Genomic DNA, 27,187 nt, shown 5'->3' on the forward strand with positions numbered 1-27,187 from the left:
TTTGGAGAGATGTTGAACGAAATAATGTTGTGCAATGCGAACGATGCGTTCGATGAGGCAAGTGTGGTGAGGTTGTTATTGTTTCGGGTAAATTACTTCTTCCTAGGAAAACATTGGTCCGATCAAGGATATTTGTGTTTCAGTCGGTGGTTTAACCCAGTCAATGTTTGGAGGATGCTGTTGACGTGATATTGTATCATTTGCTGGTAGTTGGATTGATGATGACGTGCAGATGGAAAGGAACTATTTGAAGTAGAAAATTCATTTAAAATTATCTTTCTGAACTTACAATCATAAGTATTCAACTTTGACAGAACAGGCAACTTGAATACAGACAGTTAACAGGCACGACATCATCTGCCGAAATACAAAGAAAGCACAAAAGTTGTGTCGAACGATAGAAAATTCATCCACCAAAGCTGTAAACCACCGTGGACCACACAATAGCACAAACTTTTAGAAATTAAATCTATAAAACCATTTATTTTCTACCCCGCTGGAACTCCCAAGCGTGGTGATAGTTTTCCGTTTTATGTTCGCTTTTATCGATGCTTCGACTGTGCCTTTCACACCGCAGCGAGCCATCCGCACAACGTGTTGCATGTGGTGGAAAACCCGCAAGCAAACAAATAACAAACCAAAGCAAACGAAACCAAACCAAATGAAAGAGAAAGAAACACACATCCAACCTCTATTATTTACTGCAAACTTGTGGCTCACATGTACTGTTCGCCCCCGGTCCTGGTCGCTACTGGAAATGGTTCGAAATGGCGCTGACAACGACTAGCACGATTACGTCGTTGGACATTATTTTATCCCATTACATTCTTCACGTTAGGAGGTGGAAGGAAGGCTTCCCTAATAACAGTATCATCGTCTTTATCGCTTCACTGCAAGCGCAATCGCTGCGCTGTTTTGCATAGACGCTGCGTGCTGGGTGGATACGGTGCGGGACGGAGAAATTATTTCCCAAGATGGACGACCCCGTCCGAGCCGAACCGTTTGCGTTGCGCTCCAGGGAACAGTGAGCAGGACGGCAGCCCGGAGGACCTCCGGACGTTGATTTCATTTTTGTCATCGACCACGACGCCAGCATCGAGATAAGGTGGTGGCAGACCGGCCAGACAATGGCAGGTCGTCGGAAAACTTTCCCCCGGGAATGCGCAACGGTCCCGTCCCGCGGCTACGGGGTACGCGAGGAGCGAAAGGTGGTATAAAAAATTGATATCTTACTCACGGTGAGCGCTTTCTTGCAGCAAAGTTCCAGCTGAGCAATGGCATTCGAAAACGCTTCTTGTTGCAGAAAACCGTTGCAGCTCCCGCATCTGAGGCCGGCCATCGGCGATGAACCCCGTGTGCCCCGAATGGATTAAATTCCAACGATGTTCTTTGTTCGCGGTGATGGGGAAAAGGAAAAAGAAACAACCGACCGCGGACGGTTGGTCAGTGCTAGTACGCCAACAAAAAAAAGTTCTAGCACTAGTGACTTACATCCTTTTATGTAATCATTTTCCAAGGCGCCCGGTGCATAACGCGCGCGGAGCAGCTACGGTTACGGTTTAATAGGGCAAACGAGAGTGTTCCGAGAACAGAGATTCGAATCGATATTTCCTTTTCACAAATGTTCTCCGCTTCTTTCTTTCACGTGCACCCTGCACTTGCACATTGACCGAGGTTCACAAAAAGTGAGAACGAAGCATATCTTCCCGCGCAGGTCTTGCGAAGAACTTTGCATCCTAGCGCTTGTAATGCGATTGGGAAAACTTTGCTGCAACAAAAGCTCTCCCTCACTAGCTCAACCGATTACGGGACCGATAGGTGCCTACGAGTTAAAAAGAAAGGTGCAGGTGATCGTACCGATTCCCAAGCACCACGTTTGATACAATGTAGCGGAATGCAGCTTCGTGTGCAGGTGTGCAGTGTTTCGTAACAGCTTATGAGTTAAAAATATGCCGATTCGAAGCTTTATCGATGGAACTGACTGATGGGATCGAATGTTAACGCTAGATTGAACAATCCGGGGGGCTGATTTAAAGTGAACGGCATTGGCATTACGTGCTCTGTCCAATAGGATTATTGCACAAATATTTTAGTGCGATATGAAGGTATTATGAATTGTGCACGTTCTGCAAAGTCTGGGAAGTTTCACCGTGTTTAATTCTTTGCCAAAGCAGACGATTTTGCTAGAGATGTTAAGGTAACTATACAAGCAAACGAGAAAGCTTAGCTTGTTTTTAAATTCTTATAAAAAGATATTGTAATGGAAGCAACTCACCGATCGTACAAACTTTACGTATCTCACGTGCCTGTGCTTTCAAGGCATAAATGAATGCGAGTTACATCGACACGAGAGCATGAAATTGCACTTCCTTGGCGATGCATTTGGCATCTAAGAACCAAGTGGTCAAACTCTCCGTTGCCGTACCGTGCTGCAACCATTTCCAGCTTGCCTAGCACCCGTCACCCCGTTGCTCCTACTCCCCTAATTTTCGTCTTGCTGGATGGGCCACATTCAGCGCAACAACTTCCGGTGAATGCTGAACATGCAAATTCGTTACATGGCTACTAGTGCTGCTGTGGCTCAAATACTTGGAGCCCATCCAGAGAAGCATACCATCTACTCGGTACCATCCAATGGGAGCGACTTTTTCGGGAAAAAGCGAAGGTAGTGTCCAGTTTTCGACAGTTATTATGACACGATAAATTATTCCACCCTTCCCAAAACTTCCATGTGCGCTTGTGTGCGGGTGGTGGCTCTCCATTTCTGAACACATCCTTGAGAGCCCGTTTCACTCACGTTCGCTGTTTCGCTCCTGCAAGCGCAATCCTTGATGCAAGCGATTCAATTACGTCGTGCAAGGGAATGGACACTTTTGACCTGCTGCCTTGGTACACTGCAGCGCTGGAGCCGAATAGTTTTCGTTGGCTGGCTACAACTACCGTCCGTACTTGTCCGTGTCGGACGGTGAGTGGTCCTATCGCATCCCTTGCCCACTGCTAGAGGTTGCCTAATGACGGCGTGTAGGAAGATGCTCAAGCGGGAACATATTTCACATGCCGGTACCAATTTTTGGGCATATTCGGGTTTAATTAGTTGCCTCCGTTGGGCGGTGGTCATTCGTTTCCGTTGCGCTCCATCTCCGGATGCTGGGATAAAGTGCATATTTGAGGAGGAAACGATGCAACAAGCGGTGGGGTGTTGTGTGAACTATGACTGTATGAGCATCGAAAGGTGACCTTAGAGTGTTTGGTTGGACTAGAGCTCGTAACAATTGCCTTAGGATGTTCTGTAACAAACATTTAAATTCTTGAAACGGGACCATTTCCTTCGTTGTAGCTTCCTTCTGAGAACGTTTTTGTTATCATTGGATCACATTTGCGCTGTGCGTTACATACGTTACATTTCAACCTAGGCCTAGACGGCTGGAGCAGTAAACGAACATTTTCTATGAACTGTCGAAAACCAAAGTTATTTACCAAAAACCAGTACAAGGAAAAGGTTGCTTTGCATCATCCAGCCAATCGAATAGATGAAAGGAACCTTTGCTGCCCTTTCCGCCAAATTCCTGTACCTGTGTTCTGTCGCAAAAAGGGCACGGTACCACCCAGCGCCCACTGTCCATTACCGAAAGTGGAATTGATCAAGCGGGCAGCAGAATCGGCAACAGGTAGCGTCTTCTCTAGGGCCGGAAATTAAACGACATATCAATTTTTCCGAATGTACCCTCCGCTTCCCTCCGGTGGAGTAGCGAGCGGTGCCACGAAAAATATGCTGTACCGTGGAGGTTTTCTTTCACCGGGAGCGCTCCCATTTCCCGGCAGGCTACAGGCAAAAACGGCAATCGCCCGGCGATAGGTACCATGACATCTGATCAAAGGGTACTCATCGAACCGGTAAGAAACTAGCACTGATTCGTTAAATGCATTTGGCGAAAGAAAACATACCGCCGGTGGTACTTTCATCGTTTGTGCACTGTTCTTCCGTATCGCAACATCGGCTTTGCGGCTAGGGGAACGGGTTTCTGCTGATATCAGCCCCTGGATTCGTCTCTAGCTTTTCATCAGCATGATGGCACCGCGAGGACGTTGGTTTTGTAGCGAAGATACGCTACTTTCCTTTCGTGCTGTTACATCTGTCAAGCGTTAGCAGTAAGTAAATATAATGGCACCGGGTTTTTGTATAGAACGAACTGACTGGCTGGTTCGGGGTATGTAGCGGCAGCACTGTGCACTGGAACCGACGTCTCAAAGGAAGCAAAAGCAAACGTTCTATTTTCTTGCAAGCTGCTGTTGCTAGCGCTGCTGTCCACGGCTTGCGGGAGTTTCGCTATTTCTCAATATCAAAGCCATTTATAATAAAAGCCAAACGCTCGTGCTATAAATCCCGTGCTCTGACGTCAAATCGACTGTTGTGCTGAATGTTTTGTGTATAATTCGCGATCTTCTCTGTGTGTGTGTGCGTGTGTTTTTGCTATCTTCTGACCGCGCCTTATGCCTCAATTTGCATATTGATGTAAACTACCGACAACAATCTACATTTCGGAGTGATTAAATTGTTCCACCGCTCAGCAGATCAGCAGGCCCCGGTTCGGCTGTGTTTCTCCACCGGGATGGAAACATAATAAATTGTCCACCAGCTTGGTGTCACCGTAGGGAGAACTGGTTTTTGTTGTGTTCTGGTGCCCGAAAGCTTCACATCCGCAACGGCAAATCTAGGAGAATTAGCAAGCGGTTGTTGGGCTATTTGCTGTCTTTTTCTTTTCGTTTTGTTTTGGTCACCTTTTTGCTGCTTGTTGACGTTAGACTGATTTCGGATGCGCCAAAACCAGTTTCATCGCTGTGATATGTAGATAGACATCCCAGATTAGCGCAGCAGATTGTTGTTGATGCTGGGCCAGAGGCTTCGGCCCGCGGTTGACACTATTTAATCATCTGCATACGCTTACTTTCTCTTTCTTTTACGACCATCCGGTGGGGGTATGAGTGGAGCGTTTGTTTATTTTTATCGCAGCCCCTTGATCTTGCGTGCGTGAGACCGCCAGAGTGGTGGAACGGGTCCCATAGCGACACCTTGCTTGCTCAGGTGGTGATTGCGGCGGGATAGAAAAGGATCGTAGCATCTAGAAATTAATTCACACTGCCGAATTGCCAACAGTTTCCGGCACAAAGCAATCGAGAAAGTATTGGCACGAGAGCTAACTAGTCGAGATAGTGCCAAAACGCACCAGAGCGCTATTTGGGTCAAGTGTGCCCCCAACCAAAGCTAGTGAGTTCGCAAACCAGTTCGGGATGCTTTCAACGCCGTTTCGGGATGCTCTCTGAGAAAGCTTTGGCTGTCTGTGCTCGGTTTCAGCTAACGGTTCTTGCTGTGCAGCTCCTATTGAACGGCTAATGACACAGCACTGACCGGGAGAAAAGTCCACCGCTTGGGTTATGGTTTAGCGACTGGTCGGCGCATCCGCCAGTCGCGTTTTAGGACCGAACCGAAAATGAGGCAACTACAGCTGCTCCTGCTCGGAGCCTTCCTGCTGCTGCTGGCGGTCGCCGTACTGACCGTGGACGGGGAGCCGATCAAATCGAACAGCCACGGGCACCACCAGCATCACCACCATACACATCACAAGAAGAAGCACGGCAGCCACCATCACCACAACATGGTGTACGGGTTTGGCGATCCGTTCGAGTCGAACGGCCGGTGGCTGCAGGACGAGAGCGACCAGTGCAACTGCAACGTGATCGCGCAGAAGATGAAGAAGCTGCGCGAGAAGGTCCTGCTGGTGGTCAGCTCGTTCGACAAGCTGCTGAAGGTGCAGGTCGATCTGCGCAACATCAAGAACCTGCTGAAAAACATCGACCTGAGCCTGACCGCGCTCGGTGGGTTCGTGTCGAACAGCGAGAGCCAGATCGCGTACCTCGAGGAACAGACGCATGCGGTTTCGATGCTGCTAAGGTAATGGATGAAGCGTGTTTGGGACCGTTTGTCGCGTGCCCCTCTTTTCGGCTCATGTGTATTTGCTTTCCACCCTTTCACTTATTGCAGCCGCGCCAAGGCAGGTGCGGTACAGCTCCTGACGAGGGAAAATCTCATCGAAGCGCTTGGGCCGGTCAAATCGTCCACGGAGGCACCGCCGCTGCAGGAGCTGGACGAGATCGTGTACAGCTCGTGCCAGGATCGGCGCATCATCAAGACGGGCGTGTACCGGGTGTACACGAACGTGACCAACAGCATGTACGTGCTGTGCAGCCTGGACTTTGGGCAGAACGCGTGGACGGTGATACAGAACCGGTTCGACGGGTCGGAGACGTTCTTCCGGCCGTGGAACCACTACAAGCGCGGGTTCGGGTACTTCGGGCACGGCGAGTACTGGCTCGGGCTGGACAACATCTACGCGATGATGGCGGGCCGCGAGCACGAGCTGCTGATACTGCTGGAGGACTTTGACGGGAAGTTCGCGTACGCCAAGTACAAGTACTTCCGCATCGACGGCGAGAAGGACGACTACCGGCTGGCCAAGCTGCACGGGTACATTGGCAATGCGGGCAACTCGCTGCAGGACGCCGAGGGCATGAAGTTCTCGACGTACGATCGGGACAACGACAAGTCGCCGGAGAACTGTGCGCAGGCGAACCACGGTGGCTGGTGGTACAAGGCGTGCGGTGATACGTGAGTGTTATGCTACTGGTGTGGGGTGGGCGGCTGTCACAACTGACATGGTACATGATTAACACACCGGTGTTGGTGTCTTTCAATGATTGCATGTTTACAGAAATTTGAACGGAGCCTATCGGAAGGAGTACTCGCACGATCTGTCAGGCATTTTCTGGAAGGAGTTCCGCGGGCTCAACTACAGTCTGAAGCGGTCCCGCATTATGATGCGCAACAAAAAGGAGCATCACCACAAGCAGCACTACCACCATCATGCGCACCATGGCTACCACAGGATAGATGAGGAGGGCTATGAGGAGGAGGATGAGGAGGAGGAGGAAGATGATGAGGAGGATGAGGAGAAGTTCTATGCGGCGGGCTTTGAAGCCGAACTCTAGCGACCGAGCGCTGGTGAACGGTGGTCGTGTCGGAACATGGAACAGATATTTATTTAGATTGTACTTGTGCGCCTTGGATAAAGAGGCGATAATAAAATTTTATTGTTTGACTATGTTATCTATGCATGTAAGTCGATGACACGTTTGGATAGCATAAGTGATATCCATGTATCAACGGTATAAATTGCAAAATAAGCGTCTGCTTCAGCATTTTTAAATTGTACTTCAAGATTGTTTTTTATTGCGTCATGTCTTAATGACATACTCCCTTGCAATAGAGCCTAGATCCAGTAGGAAACTTAAGCTTATCCCTTGATTATGATGTTTTTATTTCCTCCCATACCAACTCCAAGTGATTGCATTTAGTGAATTGTAACGCAATACATATATTAATTTGTGTAATTTATTTTCTGTCATAATAAATAATCTTCTCCCCCATACTTGCTAAAGCCCATCTCTCTGATGGGAATCTCCGGCACAATTCGTCAATGCTGTGGCCGCATCGACTGGTCGCATTAAGGGGCCATTGCGATAGGTCCAGGAACCGAACTGCGAAACGAACTGGACCCATCGGGAAGGGAGAAACCGTGCGCTTCCAGTGAATAATTCAAATTATTTTTATTTATTACTGCGCCCAAACCTGCTGGACCTGCTGGAGGGCAATGATTTATGCTTGCGCCCGATGCCCCGGGGCAGCACGTGTAGTCGTTGGTTGTTTGTGGTGGTTGTCGTTGTTTTCGGTTGTTTTGCCCCCCGAAGAAGATGTGTTGCCTGTGGGAAGGAATGAAGCGTAAAGGAAATTAAAATAAAATGCATTTCTGCATTAATGACCATTAATCCTTAATGGGCTTGGCGGGTGGTGCTGTCGCGCGGTGGTTTGTAGCGTTGTATCAATTTATTGGCAACTGTCATTTAATGATTGAGACGCTTTGTGATGTGGGTGATAATTTTCGAGTTATGTGTTTGTTGTAACAACATTATTTATTATGTTTATTTTTCCTATTTTGTTCTGCTTTAATATCTCTTTTGTTTATGTAGATTTGCATCCTTCTGAAAATAGGAAAGCCGTTTTAAACTTCTCAATATAGGTTTGGTAGAAGCTATCACTAGTATCGTTGTGCTTTTTTTGCAGTTTCAAAATAACTCATTAAAGCATTAAAAGCATTCAAAGCAAACCGCAAAGGAAAAAGTTTCAGAGAAAGAGACGGAATTCCCCAGAACTAGAAGATAGATATAAAGCTCGGCAATAATTCAAAAGCTGCACGCTGCTGTTAAGGAACCCCAGCAAGTAATTCCATGCTCTATTTTCCTTGCAACGTCACTGTCAGCATTTGGCCCGAGCTCAGATTTTAATGAAATGCCACTCCCAAAATTAGGCAAACGATTCTCGCACCAGCATAAAATGGGGAAGCAAAGAAATAGTGCCACCTAATGAAACAACCCACCGCTTCTGTGACTTTTCACCGAGGAGAGCGGTGGAGGGGAACTGCCCGTTGCCCGGTGCTTTCGAAGGATATGCACAGCTTTCAGGAGCATTTTACTTTGATGTTCGTGGGCTCTGTGGTACGAATTTTCCTTTTTACTATACAATATCCCCCCCAACATCGGGTCGGGTCAGTGGGTGCAGTTTTCCGTTGCTTTTCAATGGTTTCGCGGTGTGCGGCAGGAACGGCAAGAGCGTGAGTAGCATGAAATGTGGAGTGAAAAAAAAAAAGCGAGACCATGCACAACGCGAATATGCACACTGCACTGACGTCAGTGTACGGGCAGTGGCGTTTTCGGAGGTGCCTGCAGGTACATAGCTGTGTCCTCGTGTGCTCTTAACACTGGTGCTGCTTTCCTTCATTCCACTGCCGGTATCGCTTGATCCTTGCAGTGGCACATTTTTGTCTCTGCGCGCGTTCGCGTGTGTCTGTGTGTGTGTTGGTCGTGATGCACTTCTTATCACTGCGCTAGCTTCGCTCAACATAATCATCATTATCGTTCGCATCATCAGCTGCTTCGTCACCGATGGTCCCGCGGAGAGTTCGCTCGTTTGCACAGGTTTGCAACACAACGTAGAGGGGGTTTTGGTTTTTTTTTTGGAGTCATTCTATATGCACCAAACTACCTCCATCCTGCTCTGGATGGGGTGGAGAGGGTGGGCGGTTTTTTAGACTCATTTGGTTTTGTTTTGTGTCTTGCTCGGTGTGGCAAAAATTTCAACAACATTTTTGGAGGAACGGTCCCGCTGCCGGCGAAGGGGGATCGAATGCAGAACGACAAGAGCACGTATCGTGCGTCACTCCTTTCGGTCACTCCTTCAACACCAACACAGACAGACTCACCGAGGCACACACACACACACACATTATATGGGTGAAAATTAAATTGGCTTTTAAACTTTTTCCATTTAGCAAATTATGTTAATCCAGCACACTAGCGAACAAACATTCAGGCACACCGAAGAACGTAACCGGTGCTACCGGGGCCTTTCATTGCCCGGCGGGCTAGAACACATATATTTAAATGTTGTACACTTTCCTTCCCTTCCCGTCCTGCCCCTGGTCACTTGTACCACATATTTTTGGTTTTGATTTTACCGTCGCCTGAAAGTTCGTGTTTGAGTGAATAGTTTTCGGTTTGTTTGATGCGTTTTTTGTGTGTTTTTGTTATTTATTTGCATACCATTTTTCCTCGGTTCCAGCTTCACGTCGTACATGCGCATTTAATTTTAATCTTATTTTTGCCCATTAAATGTGCGCTTCCGTGCATTTGCAGTAAATCATAACCATTAAAAAGTGCAGCAAGGCGTGTTGTTGTTTTCTCGCTTTTGGGTATCCAAACGAACACGATTTGCAACGATGCTTTCAGGAGCTGGTGGCGGATCTTTTGACTCATGTCGTCTATAATTGCAGAGTGTGGAAGCGTTCGTTGTTGAAATGAGAGTGCTCTTTCTTGATAGTTTGCTGCGAACAGTAAGGTAACATGGTTTGTACTTAGCCCAGTGCATGGTTTGTGCGCAATGGTTGAGATGCAACGTAGTGTATCTTTTTTAATGACGGATGTGCGTTTGATCACCGTCGAGTTTGCTTTAAGTATGTTCATAAATGAAAATACAGTCTTTGAATTGAAAAAACAAAATCATGTAATGATACTTTGTACGAAATACATCTGAAGCTAAAAGCTTGAAACACGATGATGATAAACAAAAGAGCAAAAATCTCTGTAGATCTTAGTTTGTGAAAATCGTTTAAAAGTGGCAAGCAAATGGCTGATTGAATATTATGTGCATTTTCCTGTCGAAAGCTGTTACACCTCTGTAAAACCATTCAATCCATGCCAGCTCCATTATTCATATTCAATCATTTTTGCTTCGCAACCAGCCACCTACACCATTACGCACCCCTGTCCCGAACGCCCATCAAGTAAGATGCTATAAATTGTCCCACCCACCCAGCCCTGCGTCACGAGCTAACGCCACGTACCGGATAAAAGGCCGCAACAGCACAAGCGGTTTAAATCTTTCCCTTCCTCCAAGCAATATTTATCGCTCCGGCCGAAGGATAATGTAATGTAACCCAACTCATCACCTTCCTGCAGCCGTCCGTCGTCCGCAACACGTCCCTTGCAACAATGGCGCCCTGGTTGCGAGGCTGCAGGCAATCGCTTGAGGTTAATTTGCTTAACATGCTGCTTAAGACGATGAAGCGGACGAGATGCAAAAGTTTGCGGCAAAGTTTTCAGCTCCAGCATGTCCCGTCGCTGCCCGACGTTGGCCCCACGTGCTGCGTCGTGCTGGACCATCGATCAAGCCGCATTGTGCCCGGTTGCCACCGCCCCGAAAACAAGGTCAAACTGGGCCGGGCCAGCTCCCCGGCTGGGTTGGATTGAATCACGGCTGGGAGTAAATTACCGGCCTGGCGAGGATTATAAATTTTAATCTTTCTTTCTACTCACCCCATTTCGGAGGGCTGGCTGATGGGGGCCCAAAGTTACGCGAACGACATTTGCCTGGTGCACGTTTTTCAGTGGGACGAACATGATTTTGCTTCGAGGAGGGGTCGATTCGATCGATGGCCGATGAGAAATCGAGTAATTGTCTTTTGATGTTGGTAACAATTAGGCGAAGCAATCGAGTTACGATGTACAGTGGGGAGGCGTCATTAGGACCGAAATGCTTTTACGCAAACGGTACGCCATCTAGATGTAGCGCAAAGTGAATTTGCTGTGCGATTTGCATGCATTTAGGCGTTCTGCAATGCCGAATACTTACGTGATGCTTTCAACAAATTCGGGCCTTGTTTTGATCGCTTTTATGCAATCATATTCACAATAGTCGCAGTAAATACTAGGGTATTTCTTTCACAATTTTGTGTTTGTTCTTGGAACGCAAGTAAATATCCACCATTACTGTTTTCAAGATCAATTATGATTTGTTGTTGGTTTTCTTTATTTTTACTTTCCATACGTTTATTAATCCTAGTCGAGTTAGGGACATCACTGAAGCATAAAAAATGTTACAAGGATGCATTTTTCACTTCATCCTGTCCGCTTTGCTTGGCTGCTGCTGGGTTCATTTCATTATCGTTCCTCTGCTCAACTCTGTCACGTTGAACCCTGTTCACATCTGCCCTGGCCTACCACGGGTGCCATCGTGTACGCACCGTAGTATGTGTGTTTGCGCTGGTTTTGTGGATTAGAATAAAAATCGATTCGTAAATGGACGTTTAAGGCAAACACAAGTGACATAAAAACAAACTACTATCAAACTATTTCATCATCCTTGCTACGCATCAAACACAATACGTTCACGATTTGTTGGGTGAGTGTGAGGGGCGTTTGCATAGCTTTGCTTCTGTTTGTATTAGTGTTCATATATTATTCTCTGTTTGTTTTGGTTTTATTTTCCGCACGTTGTTCTGCCCCTGCCGAGCAGATACATTGTTTCAGTGTGCTAGAACGAGGCGGCCCATTCGCTTGGAGTCACCTTGCTCTGCTGTTTTACCGTTTCCATTTGTGACTTATTGCCTTTAAATTTCCCTCAGTTTTGGCTGTTTTTGCTTTCTGCCTGGGTGTCTCTGCAGTGAGTAGTGAGTGAGTAGCTAGGGTCGCACATCTAGAGTCACATTTATACAGTATTTACAGATGAAAAATCTGGCTTGTACGTGTTTAGTTGTGTAAGGTGTGTTTCTTTTGCATTGACTATGCTATTTACTATTCGAATCATTGATGTCACCGTTTGTCTCGTTCATCTTAACTATGTAAAGTACTTCAATGGTTTGTATACGACTTGCTGTAGCAGAAGTTTTGACAGCTTCCCCCTTCCTGCAATGATTTTTTTTTGTACCAAAAAAAAAAAGTATGTTGTATGTGTTTTTCTCTTAAGTTTACATCCTTGCTGTTGTACAGTAAGTTTTCCGTGGCTTTCTCCTTTTGTAACAGCTACCAACGCGGCGTTTCTAATCACGTTATCCGCGCGCTACCACATGCTTCGCGTAGTCCCATGCTCCTGCACAACCACATTCATCTACTCGGCCGTACGTTTCCTCAGGCTGGCGCTATTGTAGGCTTTTGGGTGCATAATTTTACCCGTGCGCCCGCATGTCCCGGCAGTGGCCCGGCTCGTAAATCTTCGTTACGGGAACTTTCCAAGTATCCTGCTCTAATCCCTCCCCTGGCACTCGGTAAGTCGGTTAGGGAACGAAAACTTTGCACTAACCTACTCTCTCCATCCCCTCTCTTTCTCTTACACCTTTTCCCCTAAATCCGAAAGCATTAAACATAGGAAACGAACAGCATAAAGGGGAAGCAAAAAAAAAAGCGTTTGCCCGAGCTGTAGATTGCATCGACTTTGCCTCAGCTCTTCCGGCTTCCTACCCCATTGCAAGCTTCGTAACATGATTACACTCAATTACGCAGATTACATTCGACTACTAATTGGGTGCGCTAGTACCGCTAGTTTTATGTTGCAATGATGTTCTCCGGTGCGCTTCTCGAAGATGGTTTCACACCCAACAAGAAAAGTGTGTTAGTCGCATCGTTGTTGTTGGCATCGTGGGTTCTGTTTTTTTTTTGCTGCTGTTTCGTGCCTGCAGGAGAATCCCAATCACCCACTACGAGCAGCCACCCACCCCTAAGTGTCGAACGTTTTGTGCGACCCCACCGCCGAAACGCCTTAGACATGATGTTCAATTCGGGGTTTTTAGTGCTCATTTCCCGGCCTGGTGGCTGCGCTGCCAATTCCGCTCCAGGAAGCCGGGCCGAAAGAAAATCAACTTCCCATTTCCCGCGGGGTTTATGCTGCCGCCACCCGATGGATCGGCCATCTGTACGTGTGTGTGTATTTGTGTGTGTGTGTGTGTGTGTGTGTGTGTGCGTGTCTGGTGGATCGTTCTAGCCGCCCCAAGAGCTTGTTCAATTTTGGTTGGTTTTTAACATTCCGCAACTTCGTTTCGGTTTTATTTTCACAGCTTCACCTTCCGCGGATGTAGAGCATCGGCTGCGCGTACATTAAATATTAATTTGGCTGCTCCGTGACACCCTTCTGCCTGTCTGCGTCCCCAGACTTGCGAGAAGTTTGCGCCACGGTGCGCCTAAAGAAAGGGCAGCTTGGGCGAGAAAAACAAGGAAAAAAGACATAGAAGTAACGTAATTGTACCAAAGTTGTTTTTCTTGCTCTGTCTTGCTCTTCTCTCCCTTAAAGGCGTCACGAAGCAGACTTTCGAGACGTGTTCGGGGGAAAAACATCCCATTGCACGCCCGTAGCGCGAACCCGGGTGTGTGGCGACAGAATGCGTTGCATGTGTTCGGTTGCTTGTTCGGCTAGTATAATAAAGAAAAAATAAACTGTAAAATAAACGAAATAAAAATAAACTTTCGACAGCCCTTTTCTGTCCCTCGCCGGCGTACGCTGGGCATCGATAGCCGGGGCCACCACCCGGTCCATCGCAAATACCCCTTCCAGGGGTGCCATGGTTTATGTACGCCCGTTTTACACTTTTTACGGTGGCAGTAAATGTATGCTTACGTACTTCGTTATTTTATTAACATTTCATTTTTTATCCTCCGTCCTTCGGTTCATTTTCGTGCGGGAGCGTGCGTTGTAGTCGGGTTTTCGTGGTTGTTGTTTTTCAATTGTTTTCTCTTGTGTTTGCAAACAAACACAAATACATACATACACTCAGACAGCTCAGTTCTGGCATTGGGCGGGTTTGTTTGTTAGTCTTGTGCGGCTGTTTAGATGCATCATGTGAGTCTGGTTTTAGCTTCCTTTGAAGCTTTTTCCATTTCCAGACACATTTTATACGATGCGCACCAGCAGACAGTAAGCATCCATTTTCGCACACCTTCCAGCAAGTGTCGCGTGGTGGTTTTCTGACTTTGGGAAGTGTAAGCGAACCATCACACTTGGCTGTACTGTTTTTTTGACAGCCATGGAGCGACGGGACTCGCGACAAATGGTCTAATGTTTCAACCTCCGGCGACGTCAGGGTATGTAAATTATGACGCTGATGGTATGAGTTTTAGGCTGTTTTAAAAATTCAGCTCCGTCTTCCGTCGCGCTAACTGCACACGGTGCAAACGTCCATTTATGGCACTGCCAGCCAGCCAGATTGGAACTGGTGGCGGGGTGTTACTTACTGGCGTAATGGGCTCGTTAAAGTGCGCTCGTGAAACTGACGACCGTTGCCTGATGAGGTGTCAAACAGGCTCATTTTGTGAGCTTCGAATGGGTTTCAGGGAACGCACAATCAGGCTTCTGCCACTTGCTGTTCCGGGGTTGTTCAGAAGTAGCTTTACAAAAACAGTGCTTTATTAACTCATTTGCAAAAAGACACTCAAAAATAGGGCTAAATATTGAGGATCGTGTAATTAATGGTGTGCATTTGACAAGCACAGTTAGGGTAGGTAGTTTGCAGTTTTAGTGCCAATGTTGACTTAATTTAAATTAAAATGAACAATAATTGTACCGTAAAAAAAAAACACCCCGAATGATGGTAATATGTTGGAGAAAAATAAATAATGCCTTTGCTGTAATGCTGCTAAACTGCTAATACCAAATGTAGCAGTGAACGGGCTGTACAGTTTGAATCAAAACGCCTAAAAGTATGCAATTCTTAAAGCAAAAGGCATTTAATCGCAGTTTTGACAGAAGCTTCTACGACCATTTGCAGGGGCTTAAAGATATTTTATGAAAAGAATGTTGAAATAACTAGCTCCTAGCAAGTAATATAAAACGACAACCAAAGCTAGAGCTACTTAATCGAGCAAAAACACCCAGCGAAGCCGTACCGATGCTGTGCCGGGAAGGAAAAAGCTGCTGTGCTGGTCGCTCGGAACGCGTTGTAATATTATTCTTTCAGTGCTGCTATGTACACGTACATTCCGTAACCAGTCCGATACCTGCGTGGAATTTAAAGTGTGTGCGTGCAGTATGTTACTAAGTGATCGATCTCTGCGTACCTGGGCGAGGGCCAGAGACACACATTTAGGTACCAAAAACGTTACGGTAGAGTGTCTGAACAGATGAAAAGGGGTAGAAGGAAAAGGTTGTATGTACAAGGCCGCTATGGACCACACCGCCCTAGGTGTGATGCACTTCATTTATCCGTCTGCCGTATGCCAACGAGCAGTAGTTGGCTGTAAGAGTTACAGTTGCAATGCTCTAGAGTGTGCCCCCTGTACTGTCCTTTCTATCGGCTGTCCTATGAGACACTGTACGAGCAGCAGAGCATCGTTGGCATTCGTATAAATTCGTTTTCGATCTAAATTACCATTATTTAGCTACGGGCAAATCAGCGATTTGCCACTCTGATCTAACGCCATTATTTACACTGTGCGGGGCAAATAGCATTTCCCACTTTTGTTTTGTTTTTCTTTCTTTCTCCCCTCTGCCTTTCACAAACGAAACAGTACAGCATCAATGCGAGAGCAGTGAAGGTTGAGATCTTCTGGTAGATAAAACAAAACATGCTACGAGAGGGTATACACACAAACACATCGGGTTCCCCATCCTTACTCCCCTTTCCTAAACCTGCCGCCATAAGTAATCCTGTCGCCGTTAATCGTGATAAGTGTCGGCAGCGTCCAAAAACTAACATCTTCGCCGGGTGAGCGCGAGCAGGGAACACATACCGAGCAGCAGCCGCATCGACCGGAGGCAGGTTGCACTATCGCTCATGGCCGTCACCGACGAACGCCAGCCCAGGTCCAGTCCGATGGATTCGCGCGACAGCGGCAGCTCCGTCGGTTCGTCCAGCTCTTTCGGGCAGGGCAGAATCGTGTCCTTCCGCAGCTTCATCAGCGTGACGGGCTGCAGCTGGCCCTTGTCCGGGCCGGCACTGTCCGGGCCGGTACGGCTCGGGCCGTACTTTTTCTGCTGCAGCACTACGCCCGGCTTTCGGTGGCCGGTGTCGTCGTAGTACTCCTCGTCGAACACGACGGTATCGTGCGGCTGGCTGCGGCCGTACTCTTTCGGCTGACCGTGTGCCAGCGCCGGCGGGCCGTAGATGCCCTTGATGTCGTACAAACATTCCACCTGCTGGAGCGCCTGCCGAAGGTCCTCGTTTTTGGTGTTGTTGCGCAGATCGAACAGCCACAGTAGCCGGCAGTCGCACAGGAGCCGATTATCTGCCGGAGAAAACGAGAGTGAAGAAAACAGAGTGTCAGAGAGGCGACGGGAGGAGCGTGCTGTGTAACAAAGAGAAGATGCATGAACGGCCAGACCGGCTAGAACCTGCTGTGAGTAATGTGGAAAATTTAAAGCACAATCTTATGCTCCGTACGCGTATGCTGTGGCATCTTAAATTGTTCGAGGTGCCAGCATCGACACTAGCGGGCAACAACCAACACCATAGCGCGCAGGGTGCCGTCACGTTACTGCGCCACCCGATTGCATTCTTGACAGTTTTCGCACGCTACAACGAAATTCGATCATAAACTCTGACCTACCAAATGCACAGCAAACGTGGGGCGAGGGTTGAGGCAATACTGTCTGTTAACTTTTTGGCACGTTGCCAGGCCACAAACAGCATTCGAAGTTTGCCCTCCGATGGATGGTTGCGCTTTTCTTTTTAGCGAACTTGCTAGCTGCCCCGTGAAGGCGAGGCAAAGGTGCAAAAGTCAATCGTTTAAAGCGAACGCCAGGACGTGGCCAATAAGATGGCCACAGCACGGGCCAGTGTAATGTAAAAACGATGTTCCGATGAACCCTCAAACAGGCTAAGCACAGCCGTCCATCATGCGGTTGAGGTTGAAATTTGGAAGAATTTATTGCAACCAGTACACAAAGTGCGGCGAATCGTTGGCGGCCGAGAAAATCCATCAACAAGGCCCGACCTGATTTGATGCCAGCTTTTTTGTTTTGGTTCGATGTACTATACGATTTTGTTTTATTTTGCAGCATTATCGATGAAGAAGTTTTTGTGCCAGGAAAACGGTTCGCACCGTTGGCAAAGTTTGGGTTAAGCTCGTGTCAAAGACGTTGGCGTTTTGCGGAAGCATCGGCAACTGTTTGAACCGTTGGCGCGTTTCGCGCTATCGCAGGAGTAAGTTTTTCCCCGTATCAACGGCAGGTGATGGGTTGGTCGGTTGGCAATTGAGCGGTGATTGATTTCAGCTGTCAGGCGTGCACCGTGCTTGGCGTACGTTTATTAAATCAATATTGCCAAAGCGGGACCGACACGACAGTGGGCTCGCAAAGTTCAATGGAAAGCGGGAGGGAATGGACACCAGCCTCAGCATTATACGGACAAAGTTTAAGCTGAAATGCTGGGGGAAAGTAATCAACCACTGTAGCGTCACTATTTCATAATCGAAGGTATGGTTGATTTTCGGAAGTCAATTGAGAACGGGCGAGTGAGTTTCCAGAACCTGCCAGTGGTGAGCAAAGTCACCGGCTCACCGTGAAACGATCAAGTTTTACTCATTTTCCTATCGAAAGGATTTTTGTGCGTTTTCGGCTGTCGCCGGTCTCGTCGTCATCTCTCGTGGGGCAATATCCTTCGGAGGACTTCTGACATTCGTCAGAAGGCTAAAGTGGGCGCACAAGCTAAAGTACTCCGGGTGTGGGTGACGTACCATTTGACGCTGGGTTGATGATTCACCCCGGATGGTGGGAGAAGTTGCTAAAGTTTATTTAGCTTTTACGGCTAATGAAAATTTAAATGAACTCCAAAACTGTGTTCTGATCAGCCGGGTACAGGTAGGCAGTGGTGAAAAGTGGCACAGGGAAATGCTTGCAAATCTCCCACACTCCAATGGTTTAATGAAAACGATGATTGATGGTGGTAAGCTACCCAGAGGGCGGCAACGAACCAGACCGGCGACACACGGTACAGCGAGCAGTGCTCCGTTTGCTAATGTGCGACCACAATGCGCCCGTCGGTGGTCACTTACCGGGCGGCTAAAAGAACCAACAAAATCACTTGTTTTTTTTTTAATTTCACTTCCAGGAACCAACAATTTTCCTGTACACGAGTGACAGTTTTCCACCATCAACTCGCCGAAGTTGGTAATTGTGATTGATGGTTAGAGTGATTTTTTTTTGTTTTGTTTGTTTACTCGCTCACTTTCGGGTGATTTTGTTTCGGGGTTGAGGTTGAAACTTTTCCAAAATGCCCAAAACACGAACCCCAAAAACCCATCTCACCGCAATGACACAATGGGTCTGGTTCATGTGTACGGAGAAAAAGGGAGACATTTTGAGGAAAATTTAACAGCACACGGCAGCTCTCGGGGAAATTAACGCACCAACTGAACCACCAAAAACAAGAAGCAAATTCATGCATAAACATATACCAGATGATGAGCGGTTCGTTACCTGTTTTTTAGTGTTTGGCAAAAAAAATAAAAAAATAAAAAAACCATCATTCCAGCACAAAATGTTATTTTTGTTAATTAAAAAACAATCGCAATGTGTTCTTTCGGTGGTCCACCCATCTTCGTCCCATCTGTTTCTCCCCATTCGCCTTGATTATTCTTTAACGTACGCTGCTGATGTCAACCACTTACCGCTTACCATTGCAAATGGCACTGATGATGGGTGAATTTAAATTAAATTCAAAATTATGCATTAAACTGTGCCCACGCATGGGACGCATGTCGTGACCGAAAAAAGAGCAAGCTTAAGAGAAAAAAGACTCCAGCTTACCGATATGGTTCGTGCGCGCGTGTGTTGGTCTATATTGGAAAGTTCATTTCTTTTGAAGAATTTCCAACGTTCCAAAAAGCAGTCGACAGGTTGCCGACCCACCGGACAGGGAACCGAATGGGAATTGAACGCGTTGACAGGTGAACAAAAGCAAAAACAGAAATACTTTGATCTTGCGCCACTCGTAACGACACCACCGGCAAGGATCGGCTTGGAAGTGGCCAGTCCGAGCGATACTGATGGAAGAGTTATAAAATACGGGTTGTGTTTTTTTGTTGCTGTTGTTTCTCATTAGTTTTCTCATTACTTCTTCACAGCCCATTGCTATTAGCATATGCAATCGACGGTTTCAAATTGGGCAGGTTGAATATTATTAAATATCTCCGGAACACCCGATCAAAGGGATTATGAAAGAGCTATGGGCGAGCAATAATGCGCACACTTGGGACGGCATTAATAAACTGTGATGAAGAGAAGGAGAATGAGTGTATGGGAGAAAGAGAGATAGGGTCGGCGGGACTTATTAAGTGGGACTCCGTAAGAGCAAAGCTCAAGTGCCACATGGATGGGCTCATGTAATTGCCCGAGGGTTTTTCGATTTATAATTAAACTTGAGCAGGGCTTATTTGAATTCTCATACAGCAGGTATGTAATGAAACAGTTCAGGTGAATTGAAGCTTTCATGTTGGGCTGGAATCAGCTCAAGCAGCAATCGAAGTTGGATACGCCTATTTGTATGAGTAGGCTATATTGAAATATTCTTGTCGTAAAGCACTTGATTGAAGGAATACTTTTTCAATACAATAATACCTTCAAGGCACTGCGCTTTTGGGGAAAAGATTGCATAGAAGAAGGCGTTACTGACGTACATCCTTTTTATTTTCTACTCGATTTTTTTTTCGCTCCTAAAGTATTTTGGCTAGACAACAGGTTAACTAACAACTGTTTTATGTTGGCATAATTTTAGATGATAGATGTAAAACATGATATCAAGGTCAACGTTTTGTTTTCATTCTCCAACTTCCTCAAAAGCATTCTCATCCCCTTGGGCAGCACACAATAAAACATAGAATAATATGAAGCAAATCAGTTTCATTAAGCTTTCTCCTGGGATGCATCGGTACAACCCTTTCCCGAAGGCCCGGTGACACAGGATTCTGGCATGCGGGGCAACCGTTTAAAGGTACTCTATCTGCTTTATTTTATTTCCCTTCTTCCAGCGCTCAGCACGGAAGAACGGTACGAAAGCTATCCTAGCTGGGACATGGCAGGAACGGGCAGATGTGACCCCAAAGTGGTCGTAAAACAAAAAAGATAGGATCCCTTTTTTTAAGGTCACACTAACAAAACCCAAACAAGGCACGGAGCGACATACGCTCAGGCCCCATCTTGGGCTCGACCGCCTTTGTGGCACTAATTGGGTTGAGATTTGTGCACGTGTGCTCCAAAGCCCGGGGACGTATTGTGCTTCAGGCTAGCCTGTCTGACTCTGCCATGCTTGTGTGGTTTTCGCCCTCGTGCGCTCGAGCTGGCACGAATGATAGCGATTGTCTGAGATATAAAACTTTACCCGCTTCGAGCGTACCTTTGAGATGAAGAATGGCCGTACTATTGACTAGGTTGTCCATTAGCGGCAGGAAGTTGTTGTACGTAATCGTTTCCAGCTGATTGGCGTTGAGGTTGAGATTAAGGACGGCCGGTACGCCGGTAAAGATGCCACGCTCGAGCCGCTTCAGCCGGTTGTTCTCCAGGTTGAGCTTCCGCAGATTGTTCAAGCCGTCGAATGCACGGGCGGATAGTTTCTGTGCAGGCGCAGAGAGACGGAAGAAAGGAAAGAAATAAGCCCAATTAAAGTGAAATGATTTTGAAATATACTGCTGTATTCGGTATAAACGACCCACCCGTACCACTCTTCACTTACCTCGATCTGGTTGTGATCCAGATCCAGCTCCTGCAGGCTCCACAGCTCCGCGAAGATGGTGTCCCCGATGAAGGTTAGACTGTTGGCGGTCAGCTTCAGCAGTCGCAGGTTGCCGAGACCCTTGAAGATTTCGCGCGTCAGCACCGAGATCTGGTTCGATTCGAGCTTCAGCTCGTCCAGGCTGGTCAGATAGGCGAACACGTCGTCGTGCAGCATCGAGAGGTTGTTAAAGTCAAGGTTGAGCTTGCGGAGCGCCGGCAGATGTACGAGCGCCTCCTTGTCCAGCTCGAGAATCTCGTTGCGCTCCAGATTGATCTCCTCCAGGAACGGGTGGTTAGCGAACGCGAACGGATGCACGATGCGGATCTGGTTCTTGTGCAGTGTGACATTGCGCAGCTCGGTCAGATTGCCGAACGCGTAGTTCAGCAGGTCCGGTATCACGCCGTACTCGATCGTGAGCTGCTTCAGGTACTTGAGCGTGTGCAGCACGTCCGACGGTATGTACGCCAGGTTGCCTATCTTCTGTACCGTGATCTTGAGCTGCTCCAGCGTCGACTGCGTCTGGAAGGCCAGCCAGTTGGCGTCCTTGCGGGGCAGATCCTTGCTGAAGATCCAACAGTTTGCCTTCTGCGCCTTCACGTGCGGATCGTCGGGTGAGCAGTGGCAGACGAGCTTCATCTCCCGATCGCCCGAGCAGAGGTTCATCAGCGGCGACGGTACGATCATCTGCGGTAGGATGGGCTGTGCTTTGCCCTTTTTGGCATCCTTCTCCCGGTACCGGCTCTCGATCGGGCTGGTAACGATGCACAGCACCAGCAGTGCCAGCGTCAGGTGTTGATATGTCGCCGATACCATCGTGCCGGTGTTGCTGGCTCGTTGCGCCAGAAAAAGTGTATGTCTAGAAAACGAACAAATCACCACAAATCGAAAGGTTAGCGCGTGTGCCATATGTCAAACTTTTAGCCCTCCGGGGCGCAGCGTTCGCCACATGATAAGGCTAATTAAAATTAATTACCATCCCATACGGAGCTCGGTATAGCGAGTCGTTGTTTGGGGGGAACGAAATTGCCACTCCGAAATTTATTGAAATGATGAACAAACAAGCGATGTTGTAGTGTGTATTGAGCGAATTGCAAACACACGATGCGTTGATGGCATTGTGAAGTAACGCTCTCGGTAAGGTTGATGAGTGGTTGGGATTTGGCAGTGGTAAAGGAGCACATTTAATGAACGTGTTTATCGCAGTTCTACCATCGAGCTGCGTTTTGTGCAATGTTTTGGAGTAGTTTGTGGAGTGTAGCTTGTTAAAATTGCCGAGCTGCTAAGCGCTGGTGCATGTTGAAATGAGTGCAATTGGTTTCTGGGAAGAATGAGGGCGTTGCAAGTCTCATTAGAATGATTATATTGTTGTTTTGAGAACGATTCACAGTTTAACACCTACACCGTTTTAATACTATTGCTCAGAATGTTCAACGTTTATCGTTAAGGGACTGCAAAGCCCACTCGAAACTGCTCTCATACTTATACAGACGCTGAAGTTATTGGTTTGTAATACAGATTCGGGTAGTTTATTCGGACCGTAGTAGCGGGCTCGCAAAGGTCACCAAACGAAGTCCGAGGTGCAGCAATAGCCTGCATTGAGAAATTGATTATAATGTTGTTTACACTGTAATAACAGCATTTTTTCTCATAAAAACCCATAAACATATGCAAGTCACAAAACTAATTATCCAGAAGCGTCCTATTATCCTACTTGTGATCCTTTTAGCCAATTGTTTGTGCATCGGGAGCAGTTCTTCTTCTGCAAACAGCTTTTAAAATATGGCATCAACATTCCAGTGGCAGTATTCAGGTCAACAGTATCTCGTAGTCCATAACGCCAACATCTAACAGCAATGAAAATAAAGTGCTGCGACAATGCTTGGCTTGCAGTTCACATTCCGACGAAATCAGAAATTTTGCCGATTGAGCAACAAGCGATAAGAAATCAATGTTGACAAAACATTGACTGTGCCAGAAAGTTTCCTCTTCAGTTTATCAAAAGAAAAACAAAAAAAAAAGCGCAAACGTTCACCCCCGGCAAAACTGTACCGGGTTCAAGCGGTGAAGTGTGAAAGGACGAACGGGACGGAATGAACCGCAAAAGGAACAGCTTGCGTATTTGGCACGGAGGAAAACAGTCGTGCCGAAAATGCTCGCACAAAACGGAGAGAAAGCCAATGAACAGCTTTATTATGAAAGTAATTTCCGGCACGAGACCGAACGGCGCCAGCGAACGTACTGCGCCTGGCGTGCAGCACTATTCCGCAGGAAATGGAAAAGGCTTCAGCGTTTGAGGGCGGGAAGAACTGCGTGGAACGCTGGAACTGGAACGGTCTTACTGGGAAGAATGTTAAAAGCGATAGAACAAGTATGGTAAGCATTCGAAGGATTCTTCCACTGTTTCCTTCCTTGAAGCATTGCTTTAATGGGAACGTTAGTATGACCAATGAGTATGCAGTTTGACAGAGTGATAAACAAATTAGTAATGTAATAATTTCGAATTTCAAGTGGTCTGAAACAGGTAAGTAACTAATCTTTCGTCGTGCGTAAAATAAACTTCAAATTTTCTAGAGAAAAATTATCTCCCATCATCCCTTGAAAGAATCAATTTCTTGGAATGAACAGAGTAAGATGACCAACCCCGTCCAACGCCAAAGCAAAAACAGCCAAAGTGACGGCACTGGAAAGATTGGTAATAATTGTATTGCAATGGTGGAGATCAAATTGTAATAAAATTTAAATGACGCCTACCCGATCCTACCGCCCGGCGAGAAATTTGATCGTTCGCTGAAATATTGGCGCTCGTTTACACTTTATTCTCTTCCAATTACGTGCAGCAGAACCGAGGAACCGATGCTTCCTTCGGCCACTTCCGCTTCCGTTTGCATGTAAAGCAACCGGATAGAAGTGTGCATGTAACAGAGTCTGGGCAGGGGCAATGGCGAACAAAATGGCGAAAATGGACCCTAGGAAAAGGAACACCAATTTGCCCAAAAGAAAAAAAAAACCTTTGTTTGGCACCGTTCCGTCGGCGGTGGCGGAAATTTCCCGTACGGCAAACGGCATATTGATGAGATGAGATTTTCCCCGGGACGAGCCGGTTGTGCGCATCTTTGTGAGCATTTATTTATCATTGGTTCGGACGCGGGAATACTCCTGCTGCTTCCGGATTGCGTTGGCGAACGCTTTCGGGGTTGTTGATGATGCGTCGGAAACAAACATCCCTTCCCACCAGCCGCCACCATCCCCGTCGCGTGAAGCTCTTTGTCTACTTTCTTATGCTGGTTGCTCGTAACGCCGGCCAACATCGGGGCTACGTCTGTCTTTTCCAGGAATTATCGGAATATTTGATGGAGCTAGCACCGCACCGACGCCGCAGAAGGCTTGTGAGCCGGCGTCGGCTGCTGCTTGGGCTGCTCGAATCTTTCAACCTGCCTTCTTCTGCAAAATCATTTTCAGGTCTCGATTTGGGCAGAATAGATTGGCCTGCTAGAGTGATGTATATTTTTGCAAGAAAAAGTAAAGCAGCTAGTAAGATGAGCAGCCAAACGATGATGGAGCATAAAATTGCTCCTTCCGTTTTGGCGTGTCCGCACGCGGAAGGCAAAGCGTAGGTCGGTGACGAAAGCTCCCGAACGAGCGAAGCAATCGAGCCGGAGATGCCCATCTTCCGTCTGCTGGTAGAGCTCCGGGGCCGAACCGGACCGACCCATGCCCATTTCGGATTGATTTATTTCCGGCCGGTCTGACGGCCGGTGTCTTGACTTTTACTGCTTTTCCTCCGCTGGGTACGAGCCCGGAGGGCCCAGCCAGTGTTCGATTTGCCGCATGCGGTTTTCGGTCGATTGTTTGCTGTGTTGTGTGTTTTTTTGCCTTCCCATCTTGCTTTTGTTTTCTTCCTGATGAAGCCATTCTGGTGAAGCTTTTGAAATCGAACAGCGGACGGTGCGATTGTGTGTGTGTGTGCGCGCTGGAAGAGCCGCAAGAAAAGGATGGAGCAGCGGCAGCGACATGGATATTGTTGATTGATAAGGATAAACCTCTGGGGAGCATCATTGACTGCGGTTTGCGCTTGGAAGACTACCCTCCCCAACGCGCAAACAGTCGCCAGGGGGTGGCGAGACGAACTGAATTAATCACACGCAGGAAGGTGGAAAACTAATTAAATTATGGTTGCAAATCAATCTGCGCGGCATATCATTAGTGTTTTATTGTTATTATTATTATTATTATTATTGCTGCTGATGTTGTTATCATTTCGCAGCAGACGATGAGCGCCGACGATGTAAAGCTTCGCCGTACAATAATGGGAACGATTTAGAATTGAAATTAGTTCAGTCTTATTTATGCAGTCGCTGTGCTTCCCATTGGTATTCATTGGTCGTTGGAATGAATTTATTTCTCAAAGCAAACAAGCTGCATGGGGGAAATGATTGTAAAATAGTAAATATCGATTACGCTTGGCGCTACGATTTGCAGCAAACTTTGCATCCACATTTGCCCAGCTTGTGCATTGCACTGTGGACCAGTGGACAGTGGTTTAACGCTTGTTAAGGGGGTTGCTTTTCCACCACACAAAGAATGCACCGAACGTCTGCGGTAATAAATGTGACTACTTTCGGCACTAAGCCATATTACTTTCCTTTCGCCGATAAAACGATGCTTTTTTTATGATGACTTCACTTTGTGAGCGTTCGCTGCGCTGCGCCTGCAAAACTTCATAAACACAATTACGAAGCAATTTGGCATCGATCCACTCGCCGGAACGGTCCCATTTTGGAAGGGATGCGATTTTTTTACGATCTGCCCCGCACGTCCGTGGATGTGCAAGTAACCGTGCCAAAATACGTGCGCTCCTGTAAATGTCTGCAGCCGAAAAGTGTAATTTCTTGCGCCCGGCGCGCTTTGGGGGGAGAGTTGATCGTAATAAACGATGACCCGGTGACTCCCCGGGTGGGAATGGATGTTTTTCATGCTGCGACTTGACAGCGGTTCATAGGTCGTCCAATATGTCGTGAATGCAGCCGTGGGCAGGAGTGTGGCCCTTGGGTGTGGGTTGTAGATGCCGGTGACAAAATTGTACGTTACTTGGTGGTGTGTACTTCGGCGAAGGCAATGAATAACTTGTGTGCATGTAATAATTCAAATGCGTTCGGCAGCAATTGTGATTGACACGTGTCGCGTGTATACGAAAGAAGTGTTTGGCAAAACTATATGTACTTTTTAATCGCTTGTAAGCGCCTAAGCGTTGTTCAGATACTGTTAAAATGATTTTGAAATAATGTTTGCATACTTTCAGGTGACTCAAGCTCAAATTGGGATTCAACAAAGTTGAGCCTAATGCCTAAAGGTAGGCAAAGTTATGGCATCAATAAAATCATCAATCCATTGGTAGTACATTTTGCATATCTGCAGGGGTTATCAATTCAAAAAATCATTTAATATATCTTTTTCTCTTTTAATGAAAGCATGAACAACTACATTTTTGACTATAAATTATTAGTGTAATGCGTTTGTAAAGTGTTAACCGTTTTAAAACGAGGCCCTCGTGTACTTTCGTGCTTATCTAAACCTTTCCGGAGTATTAATTCATTAGCAAGCATCAGCGTGATGCCGTTTCCATTTCGTTTATGTTTTCACTTGGTCCATCGTTCAGCGCCATTTCGAACGCGGCACACAATCAGCGAGCGTAGCTACATTTAGAATACTACAGTGCGACCAGAAGTGTCAGCGCGTTGGTGCCTTTGTGCCCTCAAAGGATGAGCCATTCTTCGTTTCTCCTTCCCGCTTGACCCACCATCGCATTCGCGCTTTGTGTACAGGAAAAGCTAAAAGTAAGCAGAAAGCACTGTGCTAGCGTGGAAGCTCTCTCCCAACCACTCCCTCTACCCCTCTCCCTCCTTCATTCTTTTCCTCCAATTCATTCCTCGCTTTATTGCAGCGCTATGTGCCAGTGTGCTTCACTAAAGCGCATAAACTAATGGCCGCCGTGAGTCGTTCATTTTATTGCCTTTCGTCCGGTGCGCTATGGTACTTTTGTGGCTAGC

General features: G+C 47.0%; 2 protein-coding genes across 3 annotated transcripts in view; one reads left to right on the forward strand and one right to left on the reverse strand.

The window, feature by feature from the left end:
• The first annotated feature begins 4,899 nt into the window (after positions 1 to 4,899).
• Positions 4,900 to 7,154, forward strand: LOC1281116 (angiopoietin-related protein 1). Its single transcript, XM_321054.6, has 3 exons — positions 4,900 to 5,950; positions 6,041 to 6,664; positions 6,768 to 7,154. Exons 1-3 carry the CDS (start codon positions 5,490 to 5,492, stop codon positions 7,042 to 7,044), a joined length of 1,362 nt encoding a protein of 453 aa, XP_321054.6. The 5' UTR covers positions 4,900 to 5,489; the 3' UTR covers positions 7,045 to 7,154.
• A 4,279-nt stretch (positions 7,155 to 11,433) lies between these two features.
• The window catches only part of LOC1281114 (connectin), an 80,720-nt gene continuing 64,966 nt past the window's right edge, over positions 11,434 to 27,187 (reverse strand). For both annotated transcript variants that reach the window (XM_061644779.1, XM_061644778.1), the window contains 3 exons: positions 21,099 to 21,996; positions 20,763 to 20,979; positions 11,434 to 16,656 (listed from right to left, as the gene is read on the reverse strand). In XM_061644779.1, the coding sequence (XP_061500763.1) occupies positions 16,121 to 16,656; positions 20,763 to 20,979; positions 21,099 to 21,953 (1,608 nt within the window). In that variant the 5' untranslated portion in view covers positions 21,954 to 21,996 and the 3' untranslated portion in view covers positions 11,434 to 16,120. The remainder of the gene's footprint in view (positions 16,657 to 20,762; positions 20,980 to 21,098; positions 21,997 to 27,187) is intronic.

Source organism: Anopheles gambiae, chromosome 2 (assembly GCF_943734735.2).
Source record: "Anopheles gambiae chromosome 2, idAnoGambNW_F1_1, whole genome shotgun sequence".
NCBI lineage: Eukaryota > Metazoa > Arthropoda > Insecta > Diptera > Culicidae > Anopheles > Anopheles gambiae.

Coding starts and splice junctions, on each gene's coding strand:
- LOC1281116 (XM_321054.6), top strand. CDS start 5,490: ATGAGGCAACTACAGCTGCTCCTGCTCGGAGCCTTCCTGCTGCTGCTG. Junction 5,951..6,040: donor GCGGTTTCGATGCTGCTAAG/GTAATGGATGAA, acceptor CACTTATTGCAG/CCGCGCCAAGGCAGGTGCGG. Junction 6,665..6,767: donor TACAAGGCGTGCGGTGATAC/GTGAGTGTTATG, acceptor GCATGTTTACAG/AAATTTGAACGGAGCCTATC.